Here is a 13,372-nt window from a genome sequence, read left to right on the forward strand (position 1 = left end):
GGCTTGAGAGCGGGTTTGCTCGGTCAATGTGCAAACCTCGAGCCATAGTGCCAATCTAATAAGGGAACATTTGATCGGTTTGCTATTAGTGCGACTCGTAGGCTCACGAGGAATTGTTCGCTTTGAGTAATATGTATACATATTATGATTTTTCTCTTTCAAAACTCGTGAACTCCAAAAAGGCATATGTAAAGACAAGGGAGATTCGACAGGATAATGCCTTACGATTTTATATCTTATAAATACCTTACTATCACACGGATAATGTCTTTAGTTTTGAGACACTCTTAGTGACACTATTTTACGGTATAACTTGTTATATTCAAACATAACTCAATCTTTAGTTATATGTGTCGAGGAATTCTCATACCATAATCATTCGATCGAGCTATTAGCATATTGTTAAACACCAAGGAGACCTAGAAAACCGTAAGTCGTTTTCAAGCACTCCAAAAGTTGCCATATCTCATCCCCTACGATAACTTCAATGAAGCTTGGATCACGTTGTCTGCCTTCGTCGAGCATGTGATGTTGATGTTTTGGAGCTTTCTTGTATAATTAATTATTTTTAATATCACAATTCATACATTTTAAAAAATTATATTAGCATACATATAATTATAAAAGTGAAATATTCTATTTATCATAACATCATTGGTTTCACTAATAAAAACATGAAAATAAAAGATAAAAAAATAATTTTAACATTTTAATTAGTGGTGGCGGACAACGACGACGACATTGGGGGCCATGTGTAGTTATTCTAGATGAAGAGAATGACAACGAGAGATGAGGGTCGCTCTGCATCTGTGTCGATGTCGATACAGTTATTAAGCGACCAAAAGACTATCGATACAAATGCCGAGCGACATTGCTCGACAACTGTGTTGATGTCTGATACAAATGTTGAGTGACCCTTTCAACACTCGACAGCTGTGTTGATACCGTAGATACAAAACAACTCTTACCTCTTGTCGTCGCTTTCCTCATCTATAACAACCACCTGCGACCCCTAGTGACATTGTTGTTTGTCACCACCGATGTCGTCCTTCATCAACTGAAACCTTAAAATTATTTGTTTATCATTTATTTTTTTTTATCATTTATTTTGGTGTTTCTATTGGTAACGTCGACACGTCACAGTAAATGAACCTAGAATGCTAAAGGTAGCTAACTATATGGACTAATCTATAATTAGCAAAGATGATTCAACAACATATTAAGACAATTTAAAGGGTGCGATGAGTTTTGGCGATTCAAACCAAGACATGTACCTATTTGAAGCATACCTTAGGAGCTTTTGACCGTAGAACACTTTTGAAGATCCAATGAACTACCATTCATTTATTGGGATGTGTTTGATAACATATTTAAAATGTACATTGAGAGCACATTTAAAGGGTGTGTTTGATGATACATTTGAAATGTCCAACGCATATTTGAGATGTGATTTAATGTTTGATAATTTTTTTAAAGTTACATATGGCTTGGATACTACAATACAAATGTTTAATATTTGATAGTACCTCAAGATGACATTGGCATTTCAATATCAATTCTTAAAATATCCTATAACATTATCTAAAATTAAAAATTATCAACATAATAGAGTAAGAAACTAACATGATTTATATCTTCTATAATGTAAAATTTTATTTATTTTATTTTAAAATTATTTATATAATTATATTTTTATTATATATACATATATATATCATATGAATTTTGTATATGATTACATACATTCATTTTACATATTTATTTATCAAAATAAAAAAAATATAAATTTACATTTGAATAAATATTTAAAACATTAAAAAGATAAATTTATCACATAATATTTAATAAACTTTTAATATATAATTTTATCAAGCAACACTCAGGTCAATGCATATTTAAAATATAATTTTTATTTATTATCCATCAAACATTCGAAGCATGTCATAATTACATATTCACTCGAACTACCTTCTTTAAATATATATTAAAAATATAAATATATTCTCAAGTGCAGCCGATGAGCTTAACAAAGACAGAAGTGAGACTGCAAGAACACTACTTTTTGGTCCAACTCAAAAGCTTCAAAGGATCCTTGGAGGAATATAATACCGTCACTGCCTTGAAATTGATTTAAGAGAGGCTCTCGATAAAGATGCAACAGATACATAACCGTGTTATCAAATGGCATGACAAAGATAGTATCTAACATTCTGAAAAATCAACCTTATTCAGGTTACCAAGAACTTTACAGCGATGAATATTGCAATGAGGTGCAGATCTCCGAACCAAAATCCATGACACCGGCTGCCTGTATTCATACACCAATAACTGCTTTCAATGTCCCATGTCTCCGTGAATGCAAGCGTGAACCTAATTGCAAAGTAGAGATATCAGGTCATTCAAAACCTAATTGCAAAGGAACAGTGAATTGCCAAGATTAAATGCTGAAGAAAATTAAAGGCCTCACCTATGATTCACTCATTTTGACAGTTTAGTTCTTTTCCTGAAGGAAAGATCTAATGATTGCAGAGCAAAGACCAGACTAAGAAGAGATAGTTCAAGTTAACCCACTAACAAGCACAGGCTTAAACATTACAGGTAATCTTGTAGAACTAGTACCCATCCATGTCTTGGAACATACAGATGTGGTCAATATATACATCTTAACAGCTTATGTTTTGCATAAATTGATCCTTCCCCATATCACCTTTTACACTGGGCTACCTTTTAGATTATCTTGCATTAGCTGCCTAATCACCTGGGTAATCAAGACCTAAGGGTAAACCAACGGCAGCATAAATCTTGATGATATTCACTTTCGATGACAGAGCTGATAAAACTAAAGGTTTAGTGTTTAATCTTTTGCTCTATTCAGAGCCACTTGTATACTAATCCAAGAATTAGGAGGATACGTGTAGATCCATACCTCTTGTATGGCTAATGCTGCGTCGGTGTCCTTAGCCATCTTCCATTTCACTAAAGGAACTCCAACTCGTCAAAGATATCCTCGTCGTACGGAAAGTTCAGATCAGGGACGTCCTCATTCCCACTGCCCTGATCACTGCTATAGCTATTTTCAGATGAATTTGTCAAATATGAATCAAATGCTAGATTATACAACATTAAGGAGCTTGTCCCACTGCTTATTTCACTGTCGGCGATGAGATCAATATCAATCAAGCTGCAATATTACAAGGAAATAGCATAGAACAAAGACTTCAGTAAGCAATTCATTATAAATGGTATGTGCAAATATATAAAGTATGCCATGAAATAATAGAGAAGGAAAGAGAGAGACCTCCCTTCCAGGGGAAACTTCACTAGCAAACATAATTCAGGTCTTTGTTTCAAAACTTGTGATATTAGCTGTGTACTGCAACATGAAGCGAAAGGACTTTAGCTTCACTAAAGGTTAGGATTTCTAAAAAAGTAATATCAGCATAACTCTGTTACCATGGATTATAGCATCGATAGTTCCAGTCATTCTCAGCAGAAAGGCCATCTTTATTTGAAATATCCTGCTCAGATCAAGCACAAAGTAGTCGTCAACTTACCAAATGAAGACTTTCAAGCTGACAGGAATCCTGTTCTAGTCTAGGCAAAAACCAAATGATATGCCACATTTATCTACCAAATATCTGAGGAGTTTGAAGTCACCAGCAAGCATAGCTGAGAATAGATGTGACACTTCAACCTACATAAATCATAAATATAAAGCACCACACTTTCATCAGATTGGAATAAACTGAAAAGAACCGAAACTTAGTTATTGAGAGTGAGTAATATGCCATTCCGAACTACTCACTTCTTTAAGATGCAAACAATCACGTAAGATCAAAACCTCCAATGGATGAGCATTTGTGCCACCACTAAGGTTCCTGAATGACCAAAGTTGTGAAAAACAGCTGAGACAAAGGCAAGATAAAGCATATGCACAAAACAAAAGAACAAAAGCCCAAAATGTAATATTTTTTTTAAAAAAAAACCTCAAGAAGGTCCCTGTAATTGAATAAGACGTTGAAAAATCAACAAATTTGAGGTGGCGAGATCCCTGTAGAAGCAAAAAATACTTCAAAAAAGAATCCTGAATTTTATGCTTCCATTATGTAGAGGACAACAATTTGCAAGATCTTACATTCAAGATAAAGATATTTATTGTAGCAAGCCAGAGAACATCATAAAATAATTATATCCATGTCTGTGATAATTTAACATGAAAAACTCTAAATAAATAATTTTTTGAGTAGGTCCAGACTACGAATTTGTTCAAGTTTCTGAAAAACTTGACAGAGATACCAAGAAGAATGTAAAGTACAAAAAGAAACTTAAAGCCCATGCATAAAAAAGATTAATGCCTTCACTAAAAGGAAAAAAGGAGAACTACCTTCACCAGTATACGGACTTTGTGATCATGTAGCTTAAACCCCCTTAGAGCAAGTGAGACTATATTGGGACAGCCATTTACCAGATCAATGCAAGTTGCCGAGTTCAAACTATCATCTCTCCCTAAAAGACATAGTCAAACATGTTGGAGGAGAATAAGAGAGAAGGATAAAGTGCAGCAAAGAAAAGTATAGCACACCAGTATCAGAGGACTCAAACAGCAAACGCTCTATACAGTGACAATTTGAGCTGACAGCATCCAATGTTCGCTTGAGTTCAACATGTCTGTTGATATAGGTATGTTAAGAATATCTTTCCAACTGTGATTCCAGATAACATATAATGAATGCTGGAATCTCGCTAAAACTGATCATATGAGCCCAAAGTCGACATGTTCCACAAGCTTACCTTATGGAGGAAGAGATACAGACAATTTCTAGAATAAATGATTGCCTACAAGCCTAGAACATTGGATGTATCATGCATGCAGTATACATGTGTACATCGTTGTTCATCAAGAAAGCATATTCATGTCCTCATGTCTATCTCTATTTACATATTCTCCATGCAAAGCTTTGCATGATTTCCATTTCACGGGCGTTTATTGTCTAATGCAAATAACCTAAAGCAGTCGGCATCCTCAATATCTCCTTTAATTATCTTAAGTTTTGCAAAGGAGTTGGATTGGCATGGTTTCCAGCACAAAATATGCAAAGCAATAAACTCAAGATATAATTTAGTAAATTAAATTTACCATAATATGGTCGATGACCTAATGAAATTGCAGATCACAAACAATGACAAAAAAATCTATGCCCAATATTATATAAATCTAATATGAACCTAAGGTAACTCTCACATTGAAATTATAAGAAAATGAATACAAACATAAGCACTTGCAATATAGCACGATGAGTGGTTTGTGCATTCAACCCTATCAGAGGTATCATTGTATGCACGGCGTCATGATTGTCATGTAACATTCAAAAGATGTTGGAAAAAAAAGGAACATTCGAAAGATGCAACCTTCATGCTTGAGTCAATCTGGCTGAGTGCGAGTTTCTTTTTATAATCCAAGCTACTGGAGGATAAAAGCCTTGAGTCTGACAGACCATCTGATTATTCATGTTGAACTTCTGTCCTTAGCAAAGTCTGATTTTTTTTCTTTTGGTGCAATCCAGTGATTTAAAAAGCGCTAAGCGCCAAAAGGCGCCAAGGTCCAAAAACGCCCGAGCGAAGCGAGGTGCTAAAATATACAAATATATAATATAATTAATAAATATAATTATTTAAAATTTTAAATAAAAATATGCTATTAAATTAAGAAAATCTATTAACAATATTGAAAATTAATCATTTCAAATAAACTTAATATTAACAGTATACTGTATACTGAGCCTGCTGACTGAGAAACGAGGTAGCAGTGGCGTGCGGCGAGCAATGGCAGCAGCAGCGACAGCGGGAAAGGGAGTGGGAGCGACGAGCAGCGGGAGACGCGAGCGGCGACAGCGACAGCATTTGCGAGCAGCGACAGCGGCAAGCAGCGGGAGCAGGAGCGGCGAGCAGCGGGAGGCGCGAGCGGCGACAGAGGCAGCGTTTGCGAGCAACAGCAGCGACAACAGGAGCAGGAGCGGCGAGCAACGGGAGGCGCGAGTGGCGACAGAGGCAGCGTTTGCGAGCAGCGACAGCGGCGAGCGACGACAGGAGCGACGAGCAGCGGGAGGCGCGAGCGGCGACAGAGGCAGCGTTTGCGAGCAGCGACAGCGGCGACAACGGCAGCGTTTGCGAGCAGTGACAGCGACGAGCGGCGAGATCGAGATTGGGATCGGGAGTGGTAGCGGCAGTGGGTTAGGGTTGGGTAAGGGTTATATCGGTTTGGTTGGTTCGATTGAACCAAGTAACCAACCGAACCAGGACCGAACCTGACCTAAAATCTTGGTTCGGTCGCCTTGGTTTACCCAGGCGTTTGCCCGAAGTGCCCAACGCCTGGGCTCGGGCGAGCGCCTAGGCGGTGCCTGTTTGAAGTGCGCCGCCTGGGAGATTAGCGAGGCGCTCGGGCCTCGCTTTGCCTCGCCCGAGCGCCTAGGCGAGCGCCCGAGCGCCTTTTTCAATCACTGGTGCAATCTAATGCATCCCCTTGAAATCAATACTTTTTCTTGAAATTTTAGACCAATTGTGTCAAGTGACACACAAATCCAAGCATATGAAGCAAATGCATACTCATCTCCAAGGAGCCACTGCCTTTTTTTTAAATGTTGTTGGTTAGGCATATCAAACTCAGGAAGCAGGGAATCAAAAGTTTTTTATATTAGTATTATCATAATAATCTAGAGCATGTTAAGGTTGCTTCCAACACAAATCCAAGGAGAGGAGGTGAAATCTTAACAGAAACTAGGTCCAGACCCCTCCAAGTAGAACGGTTTACCTCTAAACAAACATCGTGGTGGTTAGTAATGCTGTCATACTGGAATGGAAGGAGCAAACATAAAAAAAGAACAGATATAGTTTGGTTCTCAGTTCTTTGACTTGGTCAACTTGCCACAATCAAAGAAGTCTAAGATACAATGTTTTTCTGATTTGAAACTTAACAAATTCTGAAACTGGATATCAGACATGATGAGAATGTAGATTTGGAACTTAACAAATGTTGAAACTGGATCTCAGACATGAAGTATGTAGATTTCAGCTGCTACCTTTAGGAAATACTTCCGAGAAAATGTTCAAATCTGTGTATGATGTAGGGTTCCAAAACAATAGGTTTAAATTGGTGCTATACACCAAATATATCATAGTGCTTACACTACAACAGATATCGGACAGTACTACACACAGACCAGCTTTAGTGCATACCTTAGTTGATATAAAAGCTGACTAATTATGTGAATTGACCAAGCATCCATAAGTTTTGAAATTTCTAGAAAGTCTGGAAAAGCCTGCACTATAAATGATGCTGAATAGTTAAAATTAGATGACTGATCTTATGTATTAGAAGAAAATATTAAGCAATGAAAGGAATGAGGGTATTCATTCTTTTCTTTAGCATTATAAGTGCCTTATTCTTTGATATCCTGGGTATTGTCATTAAACAAGTCTTTAATTACATAATTAAAACAGTGATTTCCTTTTGACAGAGCAAACATTATATATATATATATATATATATATATGTATATATATATATGTATATATATATATGTATATATATATATATATGTATATATATATATATGTATATATATATATGTATATATATATATGTATGTATATATATATATGTATATATATATATATGTATATATATATATGTATATATATATATATATGTATATATATATATATATGTATATATATATATATGTATGTATGTATGTATATACATATACATATATATGTATATGTATATATATGTATATACATATATACATATATATGTATATACATATATATATATCCAACAGTAAATGCAACAAAATTAAGCTGAATTTTTCTTTTCAACCATCCCCTACCCAAGAGTGAACAGAATCACAATTTAAAATAGGGCAGCAAGAATCAAAATGACAAATTAATTCATGACTGTCACAGTTTGACTTAAATGGCTATTACTTACAGGCCAACAACTTCAAGATCAAGCAGATATGGGCAGGCAGATAACGCTGTGCAAAGTGCAGAATTGTCCATCTTGTCAATGTTATACAGGTGCAGGCTCCTCAGGAGAGTCCTTCAAACATAAAAGTTCAGAAATTATGACAAATGAACAGATAAAAAGAAGCTAAACAACTAAGCTCAAATCCTTACCCTGCAGCACCACCATCCACACTTAAAGCCAGAAGACAAGACCTTGTAAGAAGAGATGTCTCCCTTCCTTGCCTTGGTCTCTTTTGACTCCATGAAAGACCAGATGTATCCATAGGATTTCTAGTGGAATAGGACAATGGTCTACAAAGTTCTGTTGCTGAAGCTGGACTAGGCCGAATCCCAAGCTTGAGTGATCTGATTTAGAAAAATTAGTACGAATGCCAATTTTAGAACAGAAATATAGATGTAGAATATGAATATATTGTTGACACATATCCTATTGCAGACGTGGGAAAGAATCAATACAAGGAATAGAGAAATAAAGTTTGATAAATGCTTCAAAATTAATTTACATGTTTGATATATAACTAACAGAAGCAGCAACGTGCCAAGCTCTAAAAGACTTAATGTTGGACACACAGCACCCATTTCTCCAAAATCAGAGACTAAAATCCTGGTATAAGCAGCTAATCTTCACCAGAAAAAAGTTGCAAAAAATTTTGTGTCTAGGCACAAGAAAGATAAAGAAGAGTCATAGAAATGAAAGCAACATGGGAAGTTGCAATGACAGCTGCAAACCATATTCATCTGAGAATTTTGTGAGAGAAGTAGCAGGTATAGATAATTCTAAAAGATGCCCTGAATATCCAATTAGATAATGTCAATTAAATCTTAAATAAAAACCCAAATATACATCAGATAAGCAAGTCCTTACACCAACCAGTTAACATGCAAAAGAAAAAAAATCACAACTTCACATTCGTAATGGATATATTTGGTTTTCAACAAAAACAATAACAAATGATTATTTAATACAAAGGTGATCTAATGCAGCAAACGGTGATCCAAATATACATCAAATAAGCGAGGCCTCACACAAACTAGTTAACATGCAAAAAAATTGCAACTTAGCATTCACAATAAATATATCTGGTTTTAAAAAAACAATAACAAAAACAAGGATTTGATACAAAGGTGATCTAATGCTGTAAACAACACTGAAAATTCCCAAAAAAAATGGTTAAACAAAACTAAGAAATTAAATAGCATTTACGTGATACAGAAGATTCAAATCAGGATGAATTAAATAGCTTGTGGCTTGTTTTCTTCCTTATAGTTCTCGATATTTATTCAGAGAAATTCAATGTTTGCATACAGCACTTGGTTCCACTATGAATGTGAATCTATCTACAAGTGTAAAAGTAGAGACTGAAATGCAACCCAAAGTAACAAAACCTTCAATATGGACTTCCTTGTTAACAATGCACATGAAACTACTATAAAAAGAAAAGCTAAGTCAACAAAAGACTATTTCTTGCTAGTACTATGTCATTCATAGCTTGTGCACAATCAATATATTTTAAGCTGTGTAGCAGATATTTTGATCAAGATTATATCCAAGCTTTAAAATATTGCCCGTATCAACCAACCGTATTTATCAGGTCGGCCACCAACTAGAATGAAGACTAGATGATTCTGCCTGGTTCAAACTGATACCACCTGGTAAATTAATGGTAGCCAAACTTACCGGGGCACTAAATAGGGTACCAAATTGTTCCAGAGTCCAGATGATAAGTTCAATATCTAATTCCTACACCATTTTTTAAAAAACTATCACTACCTTTTCTTTTTCTTTCTTTTTGTTTTTTCTCTTTCTCTCATGCACTCTCTCTTCCCCCCTCCTCTGCCTTCTACTACTACTCGTCTATGCCATGTTGCTGCCACTTCCTTGTCTGAGTCGCCACCTAATCCTCCTACTAGTATGCCTCTTCCTTCTTCACCACATCTTCTCCTCCTCCCTTGCCAGTTCAATTTTTTGCTTCCTTCACCTTCAGTGCCTTTTCCTCCTCCTCTGTCAGTTCTCCTATTTCTCCCCTCTTCTCTGCCATACCAACCCATACCAACACTTGGTACGTCAACACATACTGGTACCTTACTGGGCAAATAATATTGGCACCAACACAAAATTCTAATCCATAATTATAACCGAGTAAAAACATACTGAAACTTTTTTCACCACCAATGGTAACAATTTTCAAGCAATATGGCATCAATTTGAAGAGTATCAGGAAGCTATAATATTAAACCATCAGTAGTAGCATGCAAAGTAGAATGACCAGAATGATAAGTATCAGGTTCACATGCAGAGCACCATCTAAGTGACACAAATAGTTTGACAAATGCACTCTAGAATATATTATGACCACTAAATCGACAGCAAACAATTCATAGCTAAAACCCCGCAGACATCAAACATCGGTATCTGACAGAAGAAAATTAGGTCATGTACCAACTCAAAAGATACCTGGTTCTGAAACAGAACATTTCAATTGTTAAGCAGTTTAGTTATTTTGTTTAGTGAAAAGTAAGAACAGCAGCCAATGAGCCAATCTAAGAATCAGATCAAAGACACGACAGCATATTTTAATTTAGGCCCACAAGAATACTACTAATGACCATTGTTTGAAAAGAAATAAAATTATTATTTTTTTAATTGAATGGCATTTAATACAAGGAAGAAAGATCTTACTGAAGATTTTTTCCTGCTCGTTGTATCATTGTAGAGACAACTGTGTTATTAACCTTTGGCACTTCAGCTGTTAAGTCAATATTTGCATAGCACATTGGATCTGTTGCACACTTGTTGAACATTGAACAAGTAGCTGCAGCATGGCAAAGACTCTGCGTATCTAGCTTGGAGAATACCTTCAGAACACCATAATGAATGAAGTATGCTGTCAATCAGATGTTATCAAAACACCAAAGCAACAAGAGGGAAGGAAGATGATTTTGGTGGATTAAGATAATCTAGTGAAAGGTACAACCCATATTGCATGTTGACACTAAATGAATAGAATAATTAGACCAGATAGCTGACAAATAGAAAGGAACAAATATAAGAAAAATTAATCTAGGCAAACATGAAAATATCAAGAACATGAAGTAGAAAAGCAGACGCCTCTCAAATACAAAAGACAACATATAAGTACACAGCAGCTGTATGCAATTCTAAAGAGAGCCAGTCTGGTCAGGTATTTCCATCAATGGTGAACAATGACAGTAGACAGACTTTTCACAAGCAAATATGCTTATGATGATGGAAAACCTCTCCTCTTCTTTTTCCCTCTTTCTACATCTCATTTTTTTCCCATTGATGTGCTATTGAAGATTGCAAACATCAAATCAGACAGGCAACAATACCAGATAAAAATAACTATATGGATGAAAGCTATTCTTATCAGTGGCCCATGAATCCAGGACAACAGCAAGAGGCAACAAAGTGGAGCTACTGAGATTATAGGGAACAAGATGAGAAATTAGGATCAGGGTTGACAAATATTCTGATCTAAAGTAGTGAGAGAAGCATAGTTTAGGTTTCCAGAGCCTCCCAAAGATCCTGCTTATAATGTTTTCTGCACTAACACATGTTGCATTACATTTTCTGTCCTAAGGATCCCCTACAAAGAGAATATCTATATAACTTTGTTCCTTGGGCATCATCGGCTAAATCCATGGAGAGAACCTATGAACAAGCTCAAGTGGGTTGCTTGAATCTTACCCTCCCTAAATTTTGGTTGTAAAAATCTTCCACGGGTTATCCTTTATATAAGCTCATAGCACATAAAAAATTAAAAGTGCCGGGCATGCCAGAATTGGAACATACTATTTGTCTAGTCCACTAACTTTCCTGCCTACAAACACATATGAAGCCCCTAGTAAGACTAAAAGTTTGTCTATTTCCAGAGTAGAGATTGGAGTGATTGGCCAGAATTGCCTATTTTCTAAGTTAAGGATACAAACCATGTGGTCAAACTAAAGAGGTTACTTGAATACCTAGAGGTTACTAAAGAGGATACATCCACTCCTCATCTCATTAATACTATTTCTAATGATCGTTTGTTCACCAACTTAATGGCTTCCAAAAGCACATCAGCCAGATCAAGAAATTCTCTCTCCAAGTGGAGCTCAATATACATGAACTAGAAGACGATACACCTAATCCTTGAACAATGATCTCTACCTAAAGATAAATTAAGGTGAGACCAGAAAAGAGTGACTTCGCCAATTCGAAAACTCGTCCTCTTTGAACATCGTCCTTACACTTTGCTAAATGATTTCCACTTTCTTCAATCAGTCTACTATCTCCATCAATCCATCCAACCACGGACGCAAGCTTACCATCACATCAACGCAAGTAACGAAGAACAGAATGGATCCTTCCGAAGCATAACAACGACTACAGATCAATGGAGAGGGGGAAGCGATTACTTTGATGGTGAGATCGGAAGCGAGGGGCCAGGAAGAGAAGTTGTGCTTGGACGCGCGCCGCCGGGCGGATCTCCTGGCGGCCTCCAGGAGGGCCGATCCAGCCTCCATGGCGCCCTCGATCAACCGATCCTTATCCGACTCCAGAAGCCTCGAGTCGAGAAGGCTCTCGAGGGAGAGCTCGAGGGCGACGGAGGGGTCCGGGAGGGCGAGAAGCGCCTCCAGGACTCGATCCATCGCCATGGGGCCGGACGGGACCCTAGAGGGGCTCGAGGAGCCGTCGAAGGTGGAGGAAGGATCGGCGGAGGGGCAGGGACGCTTGGGGACGACGGGATCCATCACGGATGGGCGGCGGAGGCGGGGAAGGACGACATCGGAGCCGGGAATCGGGGAAATGCGGTGGGAAGGGGCCCTTTTCCTTTTGTTTCGTGTACAGATTGGCCACAGCCGCGAGTGAAGCACGTCGCGTCGCACGGATCGAAACGGATCCTCCTCGCAGCGAATGACACGTGTGCGATGGTGAGGTGGGCAATCGGTGGCTCCCACAACAAGATTTGCCCTGGTGCCTATTGGTGTTGATAGATCACCTGTCCCGACGGACCACGAGAGACACTTTACTCTCCCAGGAATACCCATAATGACGCAACGAATGACGTCATCTCTCATCTCACGGAGCAAAGGAAAAAAAAAAGTGTGCTCCCTGCCTCAGCCAAGAAAGGTGAGCACCGGCTGTGGCTGATGCGATGGGGAATCCGTCCCGTAAAGTGTTTAGTGGGTCTACGCGGATGATCCGAATCCGAACCTAACTATCAAGAAACCGAATTTTCCTAACCCGAATCCGATTCAGGGACCAATTTATTCCATGGTATCAATCGGGTTAACGGGCGAACCGGGTTATGTTGTACCCGGCCCCATTTCTTCTAGAACA

At 37.6% G+C, this 13,372-nt stretch overlaps 1 protein-coding gene across 1 annotated transcript; it reads right to left on the reverse strand.

Moving 5' to 3' along the window:
• Positions 1 to 2,092: 2,092 nt before the first annotated feature.
• Positions 2,093 to 12,862, reverse strand: LOC103979891 (F-box protein At4g02733). The gene is made up of 13 exons (XM_009396140.3): positions 12,448 to 12,862; positions 10,709 to 10,884; positions 8,179 to 8,373; positions 7,991 to 8,101; positions 4,583 to 4,668; positions 4,385 to 4,506; positions 3,987 to 4,051; positions 3,806 to 3,878; positions 3,632 to 3,694; positions 3,454 to 3,518; positions 3,299 to 3,373; positions 2,927 to 3,181; positions 2,093 to 2,370 (listed from the first exon to the last, which is right to left on the reverse strand). Exons 1-12 carry the CDS (start codon positions 12,781 to 12,783, stop codon positions 2,977 to 2,979), a joined length of 1,572 nt encoding a protein of 523 aa, XP_009394415.2. The 5' UTR covers positions 12,784 to 12,862; the 3' UTR covers positions 2,093 to 2,370; positions 2,927 to 2,976.
• Between the last annotated feature and the right edge of the window lie 510 nt (positions 12,863 to 13,372).

Source organism: Musa acuminata, chromosome BXJ1-3 (genome assembly GCF_036884655.1).
Source record: "Musa acuminata AAA Group cultivar baxijiao chromosome BXJ1-3, Cavendish_Baxijiao_AAA, whole genome shotgun sequence".
In the NCBI taxonomy this organism is placed as follows: Eukaryota; Viridiplantae; Streptophyta; class Magnoliopsida; order Zingiberales; family Musaceae; genus Musa; species Musa acuminata.

Excerpts from the sequence above, each read along its gene's own strand:
- LOC103979891 (XM_009396140.3), bottom strand. The coding sequence starts at position 12,783 with ATGGATCCCGTCGTCCCCAAGCGTCCCTGCCCCTCCGCCGATCCTTCC. Across the intron at positions 8,102-8,178 it reads GTGGATGGTGGTGCTGCAGG|GACTCTCCTGAGGAGCCTGC; the intron begins GTAAGGATTTGA and ends TTATGTTTGAAG. Across the intron at positions 3,695-3,805 it reads ATTGTTTGCATCTTAAAGAA|GTTGAAGTGTCACATCTATT; the intron begins GTGAGTAGTTCG and ends TGATTTATGTAG.